This window comes from Staurois parvus, unplaced genomic scaffold, assembly GCF_062004578.1.
Source record: "Staurois parvus isolate SC_StPar_1 unplaced genomic scaffold, SC_StPar_1.0 ptg000786l, whole genome shotgun sequence".
In the NCBI taxonomy this organism is placed as follows: Eukaryota; Metazoa; Chordata; class Amphibia; order Anura; family Ranidae; genus Staurois; species Staurois parvus.
In genome coordinates this window covers 749358-771914 of record NW_028318582.1, presented here as the reverse complement: position 1 = coordinate 771914, position 22557 = coordinate 749358, and the positions used below count along the sequence as shown (strand labels likewise).

The window sequence follows — 22557 nt, the reverse complement described above, 5'->3', positions numbered from 1 at the left end:
CGGGGAGATCGAATACAGTGAATGCAGGGTCCGAGAAGACCGGATATAGTGAATGCAGGGTCTGGGGAGACCAGATATAGTGAATGCAGGGTCCGAGGAGACCGGATATAGTGAATGCAGGGTCCGGGGAGACCAGATATAGTGAATGCAGGGTCCGGGGAGATCGGATATAGTGAATGCAGGGTCCGAGAAGACCGGATATAGTGAATGCAGGGTCCGGGGAGACCGGATATAGTGAATGCAGGGTCCGGGGAGACCGGATATAGTGAATGCAGGGTCCGGGGAGATCGGATATAGTGAATGCAGGGTCCGGGGAGACCGGATATAGTGAATGCAGGGTCCGGGGAGACCGGATATAGTGAATGCAGGGTCCGGGGAGATCGGATATAGTGAATGCAGGGTCCGGGGAGACCGGATATAGTGAATGCAGGGTCCGGGGAGACCGGATATAGTGAATGCAGGGTCCGGGGAGACCGGATATAGTGAATGCAGGGTCCGGGGAGACCGGATATAGTGAATGCAGGGTCCGGGGAGACCGGATATAGTGAATGCAGGGTCCGGGGAGACCGGATATAGTAAATGCAGGGTCCGGGGAGACCGGATATAGTGAATGCAGGGTCCGGGGAGACCGGATACAGTGAATGCAGGGTCCGGGGAGACCGGGATACAGTGAATGCAGGGTCCGGGGAGACCGGGATACAGTGAATGCAGGGTCCGGGGAGACCGGGATACAGTGAATGCAGGGTCCGGGGAGACCGGGATACAGTGAATGCAGGGTCCGGGGAGACCGGGATACAGTGAATGCAGGGTCCGGGGAGAGCGGATACAGTGAATGCAGGGTCCGGGGAGAGCAGATATAGTGAATGTGGAGTCCTGGGTTTAGTAACACTTTAATGCAGCAAGGGGAATCTCAGTTGACTTGCTGCAGTCTCTGTCATATTTGAGAAAAAAAAAAAAAAAAAGATGAAAAATAAACCATCTTGTCAAGGTGACATCTACAAGCAAAAATGAGTTCTGCCAGTGATCAGTCACATCAGGCTCTGTGATCCATGCTCTTGGGGTTGGATGTTTGCTCTATACCAGCCTGTATAACAATTTGGTGACTGTGTCCTTGGCATCTCATGACAGCACAATCGCATGATCTGAAAGCAAGCCAGAAGGTTTTGGGGGTCCCAGTGACACCCATCCCTCTCTCGTCCCCTTACTTTCCAACCATCAGTACAGTGAGGGACCCCGGGTGAAACCCTGATTTGTCACACTGACAGGTGAAGCATGATATATTTACATTGATGTATTTACTGAACGATGTGTTTTCTTATGATTCTGCATAATATTGTTTGATTAAGCCAGCTCATCACTTGTCATAGAAAGGTAAGTTGTAGCATTTGGGTAACACAGTTTTGGAGGGAGACTGTAGTACTTGTAAAGTGCTATTCCAGACAAAAATTATATTTTTTTCTTAAACAATGTTGCCAAAAACCTATTTTAAGCCGTGTTTACACTAATGCAATTGCAGATGTGACTTGAGTCGCACAGAATTGCATGACAGGGAAAATCATGTGTTTTTCAATGGTGTCCTAGTTACACAGTTAGTCTGGCTGAAAAAAGACAAAAGTCTGTCCAGTTCAACCATTAATAAAAAAAAAAAGTTATAATCCTATACCCACAGTTAATCCAGAGGAAGTCAAAAACCCAGCAAAGCATGATCCAATTTGCTCCTACAGGGAAAAAAATTCCTTCCTGATCCCCTGAGAGGCAATCGGATATTCCCTGGATCAACTTTACCTATAAGTGTTAGTATCCAGTTATATTCTGTGTATCTAAGAAATAATCCAGGACTTTTTTTGAAGCAATCCACTGACCTGGCCAGAACCAAGTCTTGAGGGAGTCTATTCCACATTTTCACAGCTCTTACTGTGAAGAAACCTTTCCGTGTTTGGAGATAACAATTCTTTTCCTCCAGACATTAGCAGCGCCCCCTTGTCCTCTGTGATGACCTCAGGGTGAATAACTACACCGAGTTCACTATATGAACCACTGATGTATTTATACATGGAGATCATATCCCCCCCTTATGTATTATACATGATGATAATATCCCTCTTATGTATTATACATGGAGATCATATCCCCCCTTATGTATTTATACATGGAGATCATATCCCCCTTATGTATTATACATGGAGATCATATCCCCCCTTATGTATTATACATGGTGATCATATCCCCCCCCTTATGTATTATACATGGAGATCATATCCCCCCTTATGTATTATAGATGGAGATCATATCTCCCCTTATGTATTATACATGGAGATGATATCCCCCTTATGTATTATACATGGAGATCATTTCCCCCCTTATGTATTATACATGGAGATCATATCCCCCCTTATGTATTATACATGGTGATCTATCCCCCCCTTATGTATTATACATGGAGATCATATCCCCCCTTATGTATTATACATGGAGATCATATCCCCCCTTATGTATTATACATGGAGATCATATCCCCCCCCCTTATGTATTATACATGGAGATCATATCCCCCCCCCCCTTATGTATTATACATGGAGATCATATCCCCCCTTATGTATTATACATGGTGATCATATCCCCCCTTATGTATTATACATGGTGATCATATCCCCCCTTATGTATTATACATGAAGGTCATATCCCCCCCTTATGTATTATACATGGTGATCATATCCCCCCTTATGTATTATACATGGTGATCATATCCCCCCTTATGTATTATACATGGAGATCATATCCCTCCTTATGTATTATACATGGAGATCATATCCCCCCCTTATGTATTATACATGGAGATCATATCCCCCCCTTATGTATTATACATGGAGATCATATCCCCCCTTATGTATTATACATGGAGGTCATATCCCCCCCCCCCTTATGTATTATACATGAAGGTCATATCCCCCCTTATGTATTATACATGGAGATCATATCCCCCCTTATGTATTATACATGGAGATCATATCCCCCCTTATGTATTATACATGGAGATCATATCCCCCCTTATGTATTACACATGGAGATCATACCCCCCTTATGTATTATACATGGAGATCATATCCCCCCCTTATGTATTATACATGGAGATCATATCCCCCTCTTATGTATTATACATGGAGATCATATCCCCTCTTATGTATTATACATGGAGATCATATCCCCCTTATGTATTATACATGGTGATCATATCCCCCCCCTTATGTATTACACATAGAGATCATATCCCCCCGTATGTATTCTACATGGAGATCATACCCCCCTTATGTATTACACATGGAGATCATATCCCCTCTTATGTATTATACATGGAGATCATATCCCCCCCTTATGTATTCTACATGGAGATCATATCCCCCTTATGTATTCTACATGGAGATCATATCCCCCCTTATGTATTATACATGGAGATCATATCCCCCCTTATGTATTATACATGGAGATCATATCCCCCCTTATGTATTATACATGGAGATCATATCCCCCTTATGTATTATACATGGAGATCATATCCCCCCTTATGTATTATACATGGAGATCATATCCCCCTTATGTATTATACATGGAGATCATATCCCCCCCTTATGTATTATACATGGAGATCATATCCCCCCTTATGTATTATACATGGAGATCATATCCCCCTTAATCTCCTCTTCTCAGTAGAGAATACATTCAGTTCCTCTAATCTTTCCTCATAGCTGATCTCCTCCATGCCTCTTATCGGTTTGGTTGCCCTTCTCTGTACTTTCTCCAGTTCCCCAATGTTCTTTCAGTGGCTGTTCACATCGATGTGACTCAGTGCAGCACCATTTTGGAAAAGTTTTCCTATACTACTTTGGTGTGATTCCAGTGTGATTTTTGGCTCCATAGAATATACAAACCTTATCAAAATTGCATCCAAGTAGCACTACATAATCGCACTGAAAGATCAAAATCCTAAGGCAGCAGTGCGAACCGAGCCTTAGTCTTACAAAAACAACTCGGTAAATTTTGGCAGTTTTACCATTAATCATGCCAGTTCCCGGCTATCAATCTCATGCTGTAGACGGCTGACAATGCTGCACGTCTGCTGCTGAAGTTGCATCAGCGTTGTTGCCCTCTCCTTGAAGCACAAGCCACCACCTCCACTGCTGCATTGTCGGCTTGATGTAGAGGCTGCCGTGGCATGATGTAGAGGCTGCAGTGGCATGATGTAGAGGCTGCCGTGGCATGATGTAGAGGCTGCCGTGGCATGATGTAGAGGCTGCCGTGGCATGATGTAGAGGCTGCCGTGGCATGATGTAGAGGCTGCCGTGGCATGATGTAGAGGCTACAGTGGCATGATGTAGAGCTTGCAGTGTGAAATGCCAGGATACTTGGTCTGGTACTGGAGGAGGAAGTGGCATAATGGCATAGCTCAGTGCACGGCCCTCAACCACCACTGAACTTCTGAATACTAGAGCAAGAGCAGTCACGTGACCACTATAAAAGTGTATGTGTGTATGTATATATATATATATGTATGTATATATATATATATATATATATATATGTGTGTGTGTGTGTGTGTGTGTATATATATATATATATATATATATATATATATATATATATATATATATATATATATATATATATATATATATATATAATTTTTCTTATATATATAATTTTTTTTAATGTGCTTGTAGGCAGGTGCAGTCTACTTTTTCCACTACAGATGGTGCTCATCCGATGCAGGTGCAGGAAGAAGTTGAGAGAAACCTGGTTCCTCTACGGTTTCCTCAGTCACCAGGATTCAGCCAATTGGATGCTGGCACCCCATGTGACTCTGGCGGCCATTTTGGGTCAGGCAGAGTCTCTTTAACACCCTGGCTTCCAGGTTTGGCATGCATTTTGTGAGTGGCAAGAGTAGGAACATGTCACCCATCTGTTAGGGATAATTTCTTCATATCAGGGAAAGGTTCCGGAGGAGTAGGGAAAGTGCTTCGCTACTCTGCTGCCACTTTGCTGTAACAACCTGTGAGTGTTCCCAGTCGGGTTGCCGTCCCACTGGGTCTGTTAGTTATTTGCTGGACTTCTGTTATATATTCCTGTTATTGCTCCTGGACTCCTGTGTTTTCTGCTGCCGCTTTCCCACATGCTGGCAGTGTATTGCTATGTGAACTCTCCATTGACATACATTTTAAAATAGAGCCTTTCAATGTCCTTTAAGTCAACTTTATGTACTTTTTATGTGTTTTTTGTTTTTTTTCTGCTTAATATATTTATTTTAAATGTATGTATTACTAAAAGCAAATTTCACTGATAGCAGAATATTCTGGGTTTTCTAGGGAGCAAGCCCAGCACGTTGTTTCATACCATCAGCTTTAATTGAAAGAGAGCAGGTAGTGGGGGGAGAGGGGTTCCTCTTCATTCAGCTGTGTGTGTAATCTGAGTCTCAACTACTGAGCCCTGTAAACATGCTTTTCTCACTAAATAAATCTATATGGGTTTTTCTAAGGAACAAGCACAGCACAAGTTTTCTTTTATGCCAGTGGTTACCAAACTGTGGCCCTGGGGCCAGATGTGGCCCCCTTGCTTTTATCCGGCCCTTGGAGCACTATTCTTCCCACTGGCGCCAATGGTGGGGCATCATTCCTCCCAATGATACCAACAACAGGGCAATATTCCTGTCATCGATTCAAACAATAATGCACTATTCCTTCAACTGATACCCACAATGGGACACTATTCCATTAAAACCGATGATTGGGTATTACTCCCGTTGAAGGCAGGGCACTTTCTACTCCTACCAACCACAGTCTGGCCCCCCTAAAGCCTGAAGGACCATAAAGTGGCACTTTGTTTAGAAAGTTTGGAGTTCAGTCTGAACTGAAAGAGAAGGTAGTGGGGGGAGAGGAGATAGCAGAATACTCTGGGTTTTCGAGGGAACAAGCTCAGCACATTGTTTCATACCATCTGTCTGAATTGAAAGAGAGCAGGTAGTGGGGGAGAGGGGTTCCTCTGTCACCGATGCAAGCAATAGTTCACTATTCCTTCAACTGATACCCACAATGGGACACTATTCCATTAAACCAATGATTGGGTATTACTTACTCCCGTTGAAGATAGGGCACTTTCTACTCCTATCAACCACAGTCCGGCCTCCTAAAGCCTGAGGGACAGTAAAGTGGCACCAATGGTGGGGCATCATTCCTCCCAATGACACCAACAATGGGGCACTATTCCTGTCACTGGTGCAAGCAATAGTGCACTATTCCTCCCAATGACACCAACAATTGGACACTATTCCTTCAACTGATACCCACAATTGGACACTATTCTGTTAAAACCAATGATTGGGTATTGCTTACTCCCATTGAAGGTAGGGCACTTTCCACTCCTACCAACCACAGTCTGCCCCCCCCAAAAGCCTGAAGGACAGTAAAGTGGCACTTTGTTTTGAACATTTGGAGTTCAATCTGAACTGAAAGAGAAGGTAGTGGGGGGAGAGGAGATGGCAGAATACTCTGGGTTTTCTAGGGAACAAGCCCAGCACATTGTTTCATACCATCAGCCTGAATTGAAAAGAGAGCAAGTAGTGGGGGAGATGGGTTCCTCTTCTCATTTATCTGAGTGTGTAATCTGAGTCTCAACTACTGAGCCCTGTAAACATTCTTTTTTCAGTAAAGCATCTAAGAATAGATTTGTAAAAGAAAAAAAAAATCTAGATTCCGAAAAATTAATGATTCATATTTATGCGACAAAAAAATAGAAAAAAAAATTAAAAATGAACATTATTTAAAAAATCCTGAATATTTCTCTTAAGTGCAATTTAATCCTCCAGCGTCTGTCCAAAACTAGAAGAGACCAACCCTCTTTCACAAGGCAAAGGGAAGGACATCATATCTTCTGGCCACTGGTCAATGGTCCTCCATCACTGTACTGACCGATGAGGGTTCTATCTGTACAGCTTCGGCTTACAACAGTTCTCGGAATTGTCCTTCCCAGTGAGAAATGCGCACACAGCTGCTGTCATGTTTTTATGTGGACGGTAACAAAGATGATTTTATTTTCTTTCATCAGGAATAAAGATGCCGCTCACCAGATGGCCATCGGCGCCTACCCGGTGCCAGCAAGTTCCCAGTTCTCCAATCAGGTGAGAAAGAACGCTTAGTAGAAAGCTGGTGCCTTGGCAGTCTCTGGGGCTTGTAGGACTGAGCTGAGGTCTGGCTACACCATTAATGGATCTTACCGGAGATGGATGGATTGCAGTGCCAACAGTGATGCAGGTGAAAGCTGCTGTATTCATGTAGACGGGGCCAGGAACAGATTTTACATCTGACATTTCAATTAACCAGAGGCGGGATATTACTTTAAAGCAAACCTACAGCTTATCATTACTGAGTACTAGTGCTTGTTGTACAGCTTGGCAAAAATCAATGTTAGATGTGGAGTTTGGCATGCTTGCTGTCCCATATTTTCATTATTGTATTTCTGTCTTAAGCTGGCCATAGATCAGGGGTGGGCAAACTTTTTGACTTGAGGGCCACAAAGGGTTCATATATTGGACCCGGGGGCCGGACCAAGAGTAGATGAATGATGTGTATGTGTCATCCATAGTAAGTATAGTAATATTCCCCCATAGTAAGCATAATAATTAATCCCCCATATAGTAATTCATCCCCTATATCGGGTGTCGGCAACCCGCGGCTCCAGAGCCGCATGCGGCTCTTTTTCACCTTTGCTGCGGCTCCGGAGCACACTGCCCACCAGGTGACAGGCAATAGGGTTGCCGTAGCTCAGTGGTCGGCAAGCCGCGGCTCTTTTAACCTCCCTGGCGGTTTTCCCGAGTGTAGCTCGTGGTAGAATTTCTATACCACGAGCTACACTCAGGCTTACCATGCGGCGCTACTCTGGGGGTCCCTGCAGCACTTACCTTGTCCTTCGTTCCCGCGATGTGTCCCCTGCAGCATCCCCGGCCATCTCCTCCGGCCGATGCCGGCATCCGGCTTCTGTGTTCCGGTCCCCGTGACGTCGGGACGTACGGGCGCCGCCGGCGGCGGGAAATTTAAAAAATTTAAAAAATTTCTTTTTTTTTTTTTTTCAAATTTCAATAGTAAAACATTGCTGTTTCATCCCATTTCACATACATATTGTCCCTAGTGCTTTGTCCGGCGCCCTGCCTGCATTTTGTCTGTTCTTTCTGCCTGGAAACTTAGAAAAGTCCATGGCGTCCAAAAAGCGTCCCTTTAGGTCAAAAGCGGTTTTAGACCGGCTAGAGAACAGCGATAGTAAATCAGAACCACTTGCAGAATTGAGTGATAATGATTTGTGGGGAAATTTTCCTAAAAATTACAGCCTGCAATAAAAAACTATTTCCATGCGAAAAAATGGTACCGCTTTCAGCACAAAAAATCGGAAGGAATCATACCGCCAGGGAGGTTAATGCAGCTCTTCTGTGTGCCGGGCGCCCGCTCCCCTCCCTCCTCTTGGGCGGTCGCCCCAAAAGTCAGGACTCTGCAGCTAGCCTAGCAATGGGCAAACTACGGCCCGGCGGACCTTATAATCCGGCCCGCGGAGCGTGGCAAACATTGGCTGTCAGGATGTAGGCGGGGCAGCGTGACGAACTCCTCTCCTCTCACAGTCCGCCCTGAAGACCAGAACTGCGCGGGAACACGGCGAGAGGAACACGCGGAGTACAGGTAAGTGAATTGACACAATATGGGAATGAATTACTATAGGGGGGATGAATTACTATAGGGGGGATGAATTACTATATGGGGGATGAATTACTATAGGGGGGATGAATTACTATAGGGGGGATGAATTACTATGGGGGATGAATTACTATATGGGGGATGAATTACTATAGGGGGGAATTACTATAGGGGGGATGAATTACTATATGGGGGATGTATTTTCAGTTTTAAAAATGTGGCTCTCAAAATAAATTTTAATCGTGGTTTTGGCGAGATTTGGCTCAGTTGAAAAAAAAGGTTGCCCACCACTGACCTAAGGCTATGATTGTGATTATGATGATACACTGTGGCCCTGATTAACCCTTTGCTTACTGGGCCCTTAAACCCCCTTCATGACCAGAGCGCTTTTTGCAATATATGCAGTGTCGGATTTGTTTTAAATGTTGCAATGGTTTTGCGGCTCCCAGTCTTTTTTTCCCTCTCGGAAACGGGTCCAAGTGGCTCTTTATGTCTTAAAGGTTGCAGACCCCTGCCCTATATAGTAATTCATCCCCCATATAGTAATTCATCCCCCATAGTAATTCATCCCCCATATAGTAATTCATTCCCCATATTAAGTCCCAAAGTCCCCCCTGTGTCAATTTACTTACCTTTGCTCCGCACGTTCCTCTCGCCATGTTCCTGCGCCGTTCCGGTCTTCAGGGCGGACTGTGAGAGGAGCCTAGCTCCCCTCGCGTTCGTCACGCTGCCCCGCCTACACACATCCTGACAGCCATCCTGACAGTATCACGCTCCGCGGGCCGGATTAAAAGGTCCGCCGGGCCGTATACGGCCCGCGGGCCGTAGTTTGCCCATTGCTGCCATAGATGGATCAAATTTCAGCCGGGACTGGCCGAGATTCGATCCATCTATGGGCGCCTGCGTCAATCCACCGATTGACTTCAGGACAACCAGCCTGTCAGGTTTTTTTGCATGTGATTAATGCTGGCGGATATGTCCGCCAGCAGTGATCATTATGTTCTGTTGGCAGGGAACGCTCCACGCTGGCCGAACACAATAGCATAGCAGTAGGAATCCTCCCATCAACTCTGACTGTGTTGATGGGGGGGGGGGGAGTGGAGAGATTTTCTTTCCTGCAATCCATAGTCATCATCTATGGCAGGGGTAGGCAACCTACGGCTCTCCAGCTGTTGCAGGACTACAAGTTCCATCATGCCTCTGAAAGTCATAGCTGTAACTGTCAATTTTGCAATGCCTCATGGGAAATGTAGTCCCACAACAGCTAGAAAGCTGCGGGTTGCCTACCCCTGATCTATGGCAATCACTAGATTGTTAAAATGCTTCCTCTTGTGGTCATCTCTAAATCGGGGAATGAGTGCCTCCTAAAGTGAACCTGTCCTTTACCACGTGGCAAAGCAGCTGGTTCTCGTAAATGCACACTTCCTGCCTGCTCATTCTTAGGGTCATGTACTCTGCAGCTGATAAACTCACGTTCAGGAGCTTTTCTGCGTTTTTTTTTCAGCAGCCCCTGAACTCTCCCTAATGTTTTCCTATGTGTCCGAGTACACATCATCGTTTACAGGTAGTTGAGTTTACAGTCGTTTGGTTTTTTTTTTAACACCCCAAACGTGCGTTCAGGAGTAGTTTTACCGGCGTTCCAAGCGTGTGTAAACACGGTTAACCACATTTATAAGCGTTTGCGTTTAGAAGGGGTTTTTAACTGTTCCAGTGTGCCTGCAAAGTGTTTTCCATGTATTCAAATGGACCCGGTACACCAGCACAGTCAGTTCCAGGTATTCAAATGGACCCGGTACACCAGCGCAGTCAGTTCCAGGTATTCAAATGGACCCGGTACACCAGCGCAGTCAGTTCCATGTATTCAAATGGACCCGGTACACCAGCGCAGTCAGTTCCAGGTTTCGTGTGAAGGAACAAATGGTAGAACGCGCCGCATTATGCTCATGATGGGATCCATAGTGAATACAACCAGAAAAGACAGTCATCTCAACACATACTGCTCTCTCTGCTTCTGCTCTCTCTATTCCTCTCAAAATGTTTGAAATAGTTAATTATTTACTATTTTTCAGTGCATTCTGGGCATTTGGGAAGATCTCCTGAGGTTATCTTTTAAAAACGCTTCTAAACGCAAACGCGCATAAACGCGGTATGCAAATGCAGCTAAGATGTTTTTTAACCTACGTTTTCCAGCAGTCAGTTTCTATCATTCAGAAGAGTTTTCCCAAACGCCCCGAGTACATGAGCCCTTACCTTTACTATCTGCTGCTCCGTTCTACTGCCAGAAGTGAAGAAAGTCAACCCTATGAAAGCTTCTGATCCATTTGAAGCTAACCCAGGGCTTAGGATTCCCCCCCCCCCCCGTAACGTGTGATCCATGTGTCACCAGAGGTTTAAAATGTAGTGAAGTTGTATGCTATACCATGGCTGGAAGTGTTCTCTGCTCCTGGCAGGTGAACAGAGATTGGGGAAGAGGCAAGTATAGGCTGCCCTGCTCCTGGCAGGTGAACAGAGATTGGGGAAGTAAGAGGCAAGTATAGGCTGCCCTGCTCCTGGCAGGTGAACAGAGATTGGGGAAGAGGCAAGTATAGGCTGCCCTGCTCCTGGCAGGTGAACACAGAGATTGGGGAAGGAAGAGGCAAGTATAGGCTGCCCTGCTCCTGGCAGGTGAACAGAGAGGTTGGGGGAAGCAAGTAAGAGGCAAGTATAGGCTGCCTGGAGGGAGGCATTGAACTTATTGCTTTGCCCTACATGATCATGTGTATAACTGAATGGTGCATACATAATGATTGGTAGTATTTTGAGCATAGGCCAGCATGGTGAATTCTGCCAGGAAGGGGGCTGATGACAGTCTGGGCTCATAGGAAGTGAATTAAACGACATTGGTTGGCATTCCACCCAGAAAACTAACAGCACCTAGTGGTGAGAGAGGATTACTGTAGGGGATAGCCTCAGATTACAGGTGAGCATTGAAATATAAGCTGCCTCTTTATTTTTACTTTTTACTCTTATTTTTTTTCCCCTGATATTTAGTCCTCATGCACACGGGACGTTTTTACAGCGGCTGTTTTTGGCCTTTGACATATTTTTCTGCAGCCAGTAAACCCCCCCCAGCATGTTATCCTACGTGTCCATCCCCGGCATGTTATCCTATGTGTCCATCCCCGGCATGTTATCCTATGTGTCCATCCCCGGCATGTTATCCTACGTGTCCATCCCCGGCATGTTATCCTACGTGTCCATCCCCGGCATGTTATCCTATGTGTGTCCATCCCCGGCATGTTATCCTGTGTGTCCATCCCCAGCATGTTATCCTATGTGTCCATCCCCGGCATGTTATCCTATGTGTCCATCCCCGGCATGTTATCCTATGTGTCCATCCCCGGCATGTTATCCTATGTGTCCATCCCCGGCATGTTATCCTGTGTGTCCATCCCCGGCATGTTATCCTGTGTGTCCATCCCCGGCATGTTATCCTGTGTGTCCATCCCCGGCATGTTATCCTGTGTGTCCATCCCCGGCATGTTATCCTGTGTGTCCATCCCCGGCATGTTATCCTGTGTGTCCATCCCCGGCGTGTTATCCTGTGTGTCCATCCCCGGCGTGTTATCCTGTGTGTCCATCCCCGGCGTGTTATCCTGTGTGTCCATCCCCGGCGTGTTATCCTGTGTGTCCATCCCCGGCGTGTTATCCTGTGTGTCCATCCCCGGCGTGTTATCCTACGTGTCCATCCCCGGCGTGTTATCCTACGTGTCCATCCCCGGCGTGTTATCCTACGTGTCCATCCCCGGCGTGTTATCCTACGTGTCCATCCCCGGCGTGTTATCCTACGTGTCCATCCCCGGCGTGTTATCCTACGTGTCCATCCCCGGCGTGTTATCCTACGTGTCCATCCCCGGCGTGTTATCCTACGTGTCCATCCCCGGCGTGTTATCCTACGTGTCCATCCCCGGCGTGTTATCCTACGTGTCCATCCCCGGCGTGTTATCCTACGTGTCCATCCCCGGCGTGTTATCCTACGTGTCCATCCCCGGCGTGTTATCCTACGTGTCCATCCCCGGCGTGTTATCCTACGTGTCCATCCCCGGCGTGTTATCCTACGTGTCCATCCCCGGCGTGTTATCCTACGTGTCCATCCCCGGCGTGTTATCCTACGTGTCCATCCCCGGCGTGTTATCCTACGTGTCCATCCCCGGCGTGTTATCCTACGTGTCCATCCCCGGCGTGTTATCCTACGTGTCCATCCCCGGCGTGTTATCCTACGTGTCCATCCCCGGCGTGTTATCCTACGTGTCCATCCCCGGCGTGTTATCCTACGTGTCCATCCCCGGCGTGTTATCCTACGTGTCCATCCCCGGCGTGTTATCCTACGTGTCCATCCCCGGCGTGTTATCCTACGTGTCCATCCCCGGCGTGTTATCCTACGTGTCCATCCCCGGCGTGTTATCCTACGTGTCCATCCCCGGCGTGTTATCCTACGTGTCCATCCCCGGCGTGTTATCCTACGTGTCCATCCCCGGCGTGTTATCCTACGTGTCCATCCCCGGCGTGTTATCCTACGTGTCCATCCCCGGCGTGTTATCCTACGTGTCCATCCCCGGCGTGTTATCCTACGTGTCCATCCCCGGCGTGTTATCCTACGTGTCCATCCCCGGCATGTTCTCCTACGTGTCCATCCCCGGCATGTTCTCCTACGTGTCCATCCCCGGCATGTTCTCCTACGTGTCCATCCCCGGCATGTTCTCCTACGTGTCCATCCCCGGCATGTTCTCCTACGTGTCCATCCCCGGCATGTTCTCCTACGTGTCCATGAACACATAGACTGTAATTAGCATTATTTGGATGGAAATAAACCCAGAACTAGTGGGTTACTCAGAGTTTTTTTTTTAGCTGTAAAAACACTCTAACGCTAAAAAACGCTGCAAAATGCCACAAACCGTCGTTTTTCACTTTTTTGACCTAAAAAAGTTTTTCTTTAGTAAAATAAAAACAGCTAAAAAAGTAAATGCGGGAAAACGCAGCTAAACGCGGATGCAAAAAAGCTGAAAAACAGCTAACGTTACCAGCATTATCAAAACGTCCCGTGTGCATGTGAGTTTCTAGAGGAGTTTTTTAGCTGTAAAAACGCTCTGACGCGGTTAAACCAGCGTTTTTGGACATTTTTTGAGCCAAAGAAAGCTAAAAATGCTAATGCAGGAAAATGCAGAAAAATACCGCCAAACGCTAATGCAAAACCGCAAACAAAAACTGAAAAACTCCGGTTTTTAATGTGACTTTACACAGCGAACGTTCCCAGCGTTCTCAAAACGTCCCGTGTGCGTGGAGCCTGAATATTAAAAGCTTTAAGTTGCTGTTGTAATTTTTTTATTGATGGTTACATTTCATGTAGAGCATCTCTGAAGAATGATTTCATCATCGCTCAGCTCCTTTATAATGTGTGAATGCCAAACAAAGCCTGAAGATGGGATATTCTTTGCTTGTTTGTTGGCTCTTCTACAGTATCGCCCCAGAGAGGAGCACACGGAGCACAACATACATCATTTTCATTCTTCTATAATGCTGATGCACAAATATAAAAAAGCAGCGTGACACCTTTCAGAACATATTTCCTTCATTATAGCGGCAATGCTTTTACACCCTGAACGTGAAGGCTGCGGGTGAAGGACGGGCCGCGCTCATCTACCGAGCATACAGAAAGCTTTATTTTCTGTAGTCACCCACAACTACATGATTATGAGCTGGAACTCGTGTAGTTGTCAGATGTGGAATGTTGGGAAGATTTAGGATTTATTTTATTTATTTTTATTTATTTATTTCAGGTACTTGTATTGCGCCGTCAATTTACATATATATTGTACATTCACATCAGTCCCTAACCCTCAAGGGATGTACAATCTAAGGTCCCTAACTTACATTCATACATACACATACTAGGGACAATTTAGACAGGAGCCAATTCACCTACCAGCATGTCTTTGGTGTGTAGGAGGAAACCAGAGTACCTGGCAGGCACAGGGAGAACATGCAAACTTCAGGCAGGAGGTGCCCTGGTTGGGATTCGAACCAACGACGCCAGTGCTGCCAGGTGGAAGTGCTAACCATTTATCCACTGTGCTGGATTTAGACAGAAATCTCAGGGATGAATTATTAATTTGCTACTATGTGGCTTTATATTCATATGGTTAGCACTTCCACTTGGCAGTACTCGGGTCGTGGGTTCGAATCCCAACCACGGCACCACCTGCCTGGAGTTTGCATGTTCTCCCTGTGCCTGCATGGGTTTCCTCTGGGTACTCCAGTTTCCTCCCACACTCCAAAGACATGCTGGTAGGTGAATTGGCTCCTGTCTAAATTGTTCCTAGTAATATATTTTGTCCTTCTTTTATAGGGATTACGATCTCCAGAAATGAACAGAAAAATGCAGAGCAGAAGGGGTCAGGGATTGGATGGGGGGGGGGGGGGTGAAACAATAAATGTTTTGATATTATGCTAAGGTTTTAATGAGTATGTTTGTATAACTTATAAAAAAAAGTCCTTAGTATGTGTATGTATGAATGTGAGTTAGGGACCTTAGATTGTACACCCCTTGAGGGTTAGGGACTGATGTGAATGTACAATATATATGTAAAGTGCTGCGTACATTGATGGCGCTATATAAGTACCTGAAATAAATAATCATAGCACAGTGGCTAAATGGTTAGCACTTCAGCGTGGCAGTACTAGAGTCATTGGTTTGAATCCCAACCAAGTCACCACCTGCCTGGAGTTGGCATGTTCTCCCTGTGCCTGTGTGGGTTTCCTCTGGGTACTCCGGTTTCCTCCCACACTCCAAAGACATGCTGGTAGGTGAATTGGCTCCTGTCTAAATTGTCCCTAGTATGTGTATGTATGAATGTGAGTTAGGGACCTTAGATTGTACGCCCCTTGAGGGTTAGGGACCGATGTGAATGTACAATATATATGTAAAGTGACGGCACTATATAAGTACCTGAAATAAATAACGAAGATCTTTAGAGAAAAAAAAAAAGCCGTGCAATCTGATCAGACGTAGAGCTATCAAACAAATGAAGTCTGTGGGTGAGAGCGGGTGCAGCATAGTAAACAGACAACAAATGCCAAGAATGATTTGCTGCCAAGTTAGTAAATCTTAGCTTTTCAGGGATGTTACTATCAGTGATGGCCAAGGATGTGCATGCCTGATGTGTGTCCGGAAATTCATTTAAAAAGCTAGCTTTAGATTTTCAATTAAAACGCCGGATGTTTATATAGAGATTAATTAACCACTTCCAGTCCGGACACTTTCCCCCCCTTCCTGTTCAGGCCAATTTTCAGCTTTCAGCGCTATCACACTTTGAATGACAATTGCGCGGTCATGCAACACTGTATCCATATGCATTTTTTAGCATTTTTTTTTTTAGACAAACTTTATTTTGGTGGTATTTTTTCACCCCTGGGATTTTTATTTTTTTTTTGCTATATAAATGAAAACGTCCAAAATTTTTGAAAAAAAGTGTTTCTTATAAAATTTTGCAAATAAATAATCTTTCTTCATAAATCCTGGCCAAAATGTATTTGGTTATCCTTTTAGTACAAAAAAAAAACAAAATTAGTTTATAACCAAAAATTATAAATTTTCAAAAAAAGTTTTACTTTTTTTTTTATTTTTTATATTTTGTTTTTTTACATACTGTCACCCTAGCAGTACAGTGTGACCATAGTACTTGTGGGGGGTGATGATTTTTTTTTTTCTTTTTTTACACATGCATAAAGCCTGTAAAAGCAATCATTTCTCCTTCTCTCTGGCTGCATTCTTGCAGCCATTGAGAAATGCTGTGAGAGCTGTGATTGGTCACAGCTTTTCACATGGTACAAGGCTGTTGTGAATAGCCCTGTACCCTGTGATCTCTGTGATCATTCACAGATTTCACACGTTAGTAAGCAATGATGTCAGAAGTGACATCTTGCTTAGTACTCTTCGTATGATCACTGACTGGCCAATCAGTGATCACATGATCGGGACCTCACACACAGGTCCCATACAATGATCGGATGCTGCGCACTCCCAGGGAGCGCACTCAAGCAGGGAGGACGTTTATAAATGGCTAACCGCTCCTGCACTGCTTCCGTCCAACCGTTTATATACATGGGCCGGACGGGAAGTGGTTAAAGAGATGCTGACACCTTGCCCATTCAGTTACCAGCACCCCTCCACAATTGGTTAGGACTCTTGCACTCCTGAGTAAAATATGCTGAGTTGTTTTCTGAAGTGTGATGCAATGTTGTCTATAGGACATTTGAACATCGTAAAGATCAGTAATACAGCATTGAGTACAGAGGGGCTCATGTACACTGCAGCTGATAAACTTGCTGTTCAGCGTTTTTTTCAGCAGCCCCTGAACTCTCCCTAATGTTTTCCTGTGTGTCCATGTACACATCGTCGTTTACAGGCATTTGAGTTTAGTCTTTTTTTGAACGCAGAAAACTGGCGTTCAGCAGTCGATTTTATCACGGTTTCAAACACACAATGCTTGTAAACGCGGCTAAACGCTGCAAATCGCGTTTACAAGCATTTGCGTTTGAAATTTTTTTTAACTCTTCCAGTTCCCTATGCTGTCCAGAGCCTTTTTTATCATGAAAAATGCATGGAAAGTGGTTTCAAGGTACACAGATGGACAAAACACTGAACACAGGATGTTCCTGCCCATCTCGTCACACATTGTAATGACCAATTCACACCTCAGACCTCTCCCACCCTTGGAAACAAAAGATATGTTAATGACCATTCACACCTCAAATTCCTCATGAAGACCCCCTGCCAGTTGGCCTTAATGACTCCCTCCACCAGACACCTTTCGCACCCTTGGAAACAAAAGAAATGTTAATGAGCAACTCACATCTAAGCTAATTTCAACACATACTGCTGTCTCTGCTTCTACTCTCTGTATTTCTCTGAAACAGTCTGAAATAGTTAATATAAGAATAAAAGTTCAGCGCTGCACTTTTATTCTTATACTTTGATAAGGTTTTTATATTGGTTGCCTTGAATGCTATAGCTGCTTATTAGAGAGCGCTCACATCTTTATCTTTATTTTATTGAAATAGTTAATAATTTACCACTTTTCAGTGCATTCTGGGCATTTGGGAGGTTCTCTTGTGCTTATCTTTAAAAAAACGCTTTCTAAACACAAACGCACATAAATGCGTTATGCAAACGTGGCTAAACAGACGTTTTTTAACCACTAGCCCAGCCACTGTATAAAAATGGTGGCAGGGCGGCACGGCTGGGCAAAAGCACGTTTTAAAACGTGCTGTTTCAAAACAGGTAGGGGGCGCGCACGAGGCGCGCCGCCGCCCTACCTTCACCGCCAATCTCAGCCGCGGGTGTCAGTCACTGGGTCACAGCCCGTTATTGTCAGCTGTGTCCCGGCGATTAGCGGCAATCGGTGACAGAGAGCAGGGCTGCACTAGCTTTGCTTTCTGTCAGTTCCCTGACAGTTCCTGACAAGCTGACCAGGAGAAAAGAGTTTCTCTGTCCCAATCAGCCAGCGTGTCTCCCTGCAGTACACACCCCCGCCCCCTAGTAAAACGCTCCCCTCACACAGTTAACCCTTTCAGTGCAAAAAAAATGAATCCCTTCCTCCCCAGTGCCATTAGTACAGTGTCAGTGTTTTTTTTTTTGCACTGATCACTGTATTGGTGTCACTGGGGATGTCAGTGACCCTAAGTCAGTTCCTCCCCAGTGTCAGAATGTCCGCCGCAGTCCCGCCATAAGTCACTGATAACCGCCATAAGTCGCTGATCGCCGCCATTATTAGTATTAAAAAAAAAAAAATCCCAGTATCTTTCCCGCCATTTGTAAACGCTATAACTTTCACGTAAACCAATTAATTTACACGTATTGGGTTTTTTGTCGCAAAGACATGTCGCACAATGCATTTTGGCCAAAATTTATGACGAAATTTTGATTTTTACAATTTTTTTTTACTGGACATGTTTTATTGCAAAAAGTACAAAATGTTTTTTTTTTTCTCAAAATTGTCAACCTTTTTTTTTTTTTTATAGCGGAAAAAATAAAAACCGCACAGGTGATCAAATACCACCGAAATAAAGCTCAATTTGTGTGAAAAAAGGACATAAATTTCATTTATGTACCGTATTGCGTGACCGCGCAATTGTCAAACTAGCGCAGCGCTGTATAGAAAAAAAAATGGCGTAAATTGCAGTATTTATACCATAGTTTGTAGACGCTATAACTTCCACACAAAGCAATCAATATACACTTATTGGGATTTTTTTTTACCAAAAACATGGAACAGAATACATTTTGGCCTAAATTTATAACTAACTTTGAGTTTACTATATATTTTTTATAGCTGAAAGTAAAAAATATTGTATTTCTTCAAAATTTTTGGTCTTTTTTTTTGTTTATTGCATGAAAAATAAAAAGCGCACAGGTGATCAAATACCACCAAAAGAAAGCTCTATTTGTGTGAAAAAAAGGACGTACATTTTGTTTGGGTGCAGCATTGCATGACCGCGCAATTATCAGTTGAATTAGTGCAGCGCCGAGTAGCAAAAATAGGCGTGGTCATTAAGGGGGGTAAATCCTCAGGAGGTCAAGTGGGTAACCTACATTTTCCAGCAGTCAGTTTCCATCGTTCAGAAGTGTCCCGTGTACATGGGGCCTTATTGTCAAGGCTTATCTGAACAAGGTGAAGTTAGAAGCTGATTGGCTACCCTGCACAGCTGCACCAGATTGAGTAAATCCCCCCCACTAACTCCAAGTGGTGCTTGTTACATTATATGGCTAACTCTTTTTTTAGGTCCTTACACCTACATGAGCTTGTCATGCCAGAACCATGGGCTTTAGTATAGAGGTGGCCCCACCTTTGTGACTAAAGCAGCCACTCTTCTGGGGGAAGGCTTTCCACAGGATTTTGGGGTGTGTCTGTGGGAATGTGTGCCCATTCAGCCAATAGAGTATTTGTGCATTCAGGTACTAATGTTGGACTAGAAGACCTGGTTTGTCATCTGGACTCAGATACATCTCAAAGATATTGTAGTGGTCTTGAGGTCACGGCTCTGTCAAGGCCACTTGAGTTCCTTCACACCAAACTCATGGTACCATGCAGGGGCGTATTTACCACAAGGCAAACAAGGCACTTGCCTAGGGTGGCATTTTTCAGGAGGGGCAGCACCTCCCCTTAGAAAAAGGGGTGTGAAAGAAGGGACACGCGCACTATGGGAACCAGGTGGGATCCAAGAGAGGCTGCTTGATGGTGTATGTAGAGTCTGACTCTCATTCCCGGGGATGTTCGGAGCTGTGAAGATGAGTGTCTTTTTCTCTATCGCTTGGGAGGGGGGTTAGTGGAAGGCTCTCCCGAGTGTGGGGCAGTGGTGTTGTTGGTCAATGTCAGGCTCTCTCTGTGGGAGGGGTAAGGGGGGTGGTGTTGCTTGGTGTCTGACGGGGCAGACAATTTTTGTTTTGCCTGGAGCAGCACAAAACCTAAATACACCACCGGTACCATGTCCTTATGGACCTGGGCTTATGTACAAGGCATGGTAATGCTGGAACAGAAAAGGGCTTTCCCCAAATTTTTATCACAAGGTTGGAAGTGCTCAATTGTCCCCTTCACTGATCTCCATCATTTGGAGGAATGTCTTTTGGTGGTGTAGGTAAGTGTGATGGCCAAATGTCCTCAAACTTCTGGTCATTAATAATAATCTTTTTTCTGTTAAGAGAGATTTTGCTTTATCCATTCTTTATAACTGCCGAGATACTGGAATTTATAATTACAGCCACAAAAATTCACTGGGAGACGACATAATATTTGTGCCACCTTATTCCTTGAACCTCACTGATCATCTTTATTTTAGTGAATGCGTGGAGCTTGCTTTCCTCCATACTCCCCTTGTACATGGTCTTCCTGCTCTGAATTAGTAACCAGAGCACTTTAGGTTTCATGAGACAAAGTCTTTTGCTGTTTTTCTTATGAGATGTTTCCTGGATTTCATATCTGCTTGCTCTTGCGGGAATTGTTCTCAAGGTCAATGTGGTGCTTTCATTTGCAGGAGGTGCCTGGAGTCGCCGTATCCAGCAGAGTAGATGATGGAGGTTTGGTTGAACCCAGGAGAAGTTACATTGACCCGGAAACCAAAACAAGCGTGAGTGATTCATACATTCTACTTTCTAAAATCTCTGCGATAATCTGTGTTCTTACAATGAATAAATACAACAATATTCTGTCCAACCAGGGGCGGACTGACCATTTGGAAACTCAGGCACTGCCCGAGGGCCCGGGGTCAGTAGTGGGCCCCATGAGATGCCCCTGGTACCTTTTTCATAGGCTTTTTTGAGTTTGGGCAAGGACTCAGGGGCCCCATGATCCCCTATTGCCCGGGGGCCCCATAAGTTGTCAGTCCACCCCTGTGTCCAAGTATACTTTTTGGGCTGTCAGGTTTTATTCTTTTGCAAGCTATACCAATTCTGAATGCAAAATATTCAATGAAGGAGGTTTCGGGAGAGAAGTTTTGAAGTGGCTGTTCTGCCACCGTTGAGTGTTCTCAATTCAGAACCGTAGCTGTTGGCACCAATATTTCTTGGCACATTATTTTTTTTTTTTTTGCACTAAAAACAATATTTTGCATCTATACACGGCACAGACCTAGACAGGACAGAAGACCTGATTTTTTTTTTTTTCTTTTCTGCTGCAGTTTAAGTGGAACATGACTTTCTCAATCAACACTGACTATTTTTAAAGTGGAATTCCACCCAAAAGTGGAAGCTCCACTTGTTTGGCTCTCCCCCCCCCCCCCCCCCCACTGCCATATTTGACACCTTTTGGGGGGGGGGACCAGGTACCCACCCCCACTTCCGGCTCACTTCACCGTGGCGAAGTGAGCCGGAAGTTTAGCCCCCTCCTTCTTCCCGCAGTCTCCTGGGAGCTTTCACGGGTCCCAGATGACTGACAGGACAATCAGGAGATGCAGCGCGACTCACGCATGCACAGTGGGCACCCGGCTGTGAAGCTGCGAGCTGTCAGCCTGGTGCCCACTGTTGAGGTGCTGGCACCGTGGAGGGGAGAAGGGACGGTGTGGGTGAGTACATCGTTGGACCCCGGGACAGGTAAGTATGTGTTTATGAAAAGTCAGCAGCTACAGTTTTTGTAGCTGTTGAATTTTAATAAGCACAAAAATGTCTGGAACGCCCCTTTGATCCGTATGCTGCTAGCATGAGTAAATAGGAAAGTATATTCTATATACTTATCTTTTTTTTTTTTTTTTACATTTCTTCAGTTATTTCCTGGTTTCCATGCCTAGGCAAATGATGTCATGCATCCCAGGAGTCTTCAGGAGGGGAGTGGAGGTTCCCAGCTCAGCCTATGCCTGAGTTAAAGCGGAGTTCCACTCACCCTGTCAAAAAATAAGTCAGCAGCTACAAAAACTGCAGCTGCTGACTTTTAAAAAAAAAAAACAGCCACTTACCTGTCCCTCGGTCCTGTGGTGTGTCCCCCACAGCCCATTTCACCGGCCGTCCTCTCTACCTGGAGGGCACCCAGTTGTGACAGCTTGCGGCTTCACAGCCGGGTACCCACTGCGCATGTGCGAGTAGCGCTGCGCTTCGCGAATGGTCCTGTAGTCTTCTGGGACCTGTCACGTGTCCCAAAAGACTACGGGGAGGGAGGAAGGACAGCATCCGCTTCCGATCGCCTAGGCCAGGAGTAGGCAACCTGCGGCTCTCTAGCTGTTGTGGAACTACATTTCCCATGAGGCATTGCAAAGATTACAAAACTGACAGTTACAGCTATGACTTGCAGAGGCATGATGGAACTTG

The 22557-nt window shown here is 45.2% G+C and overlaps 1 protein-coding gene across 2 annotated transcripts in view; it reads left to right on the top strand.

Annotated features, from left to right (window-relative positions):
* Nucleotides 1-7052: 7052 nt before the first annotated feature.
* Nucleotides 7053-22557, top strand: part of LOC149444332 (inaD-like protein) — a 99773-nt gene continuing 84268 nt past the window's right edge. For both annotated transcript variants that reach the window (XM_089654669.1, XM_089654668.1), the window contains exons 1-2: nucleotides 7053-7165; nucleotides 20796-20888. In XM_089654669.1, coding sequence (XP_089510795.1) covers nucleotides 7070-7165; nucleotides 20796-20888 — 189 coding nt within the window. In that variant the 5' untranslated portion in view covers nucleotides 7053-7069. The remainder of the gene's footprint in view (nucleotides 7166-20795; nucleotides 20889-22557) is intronic.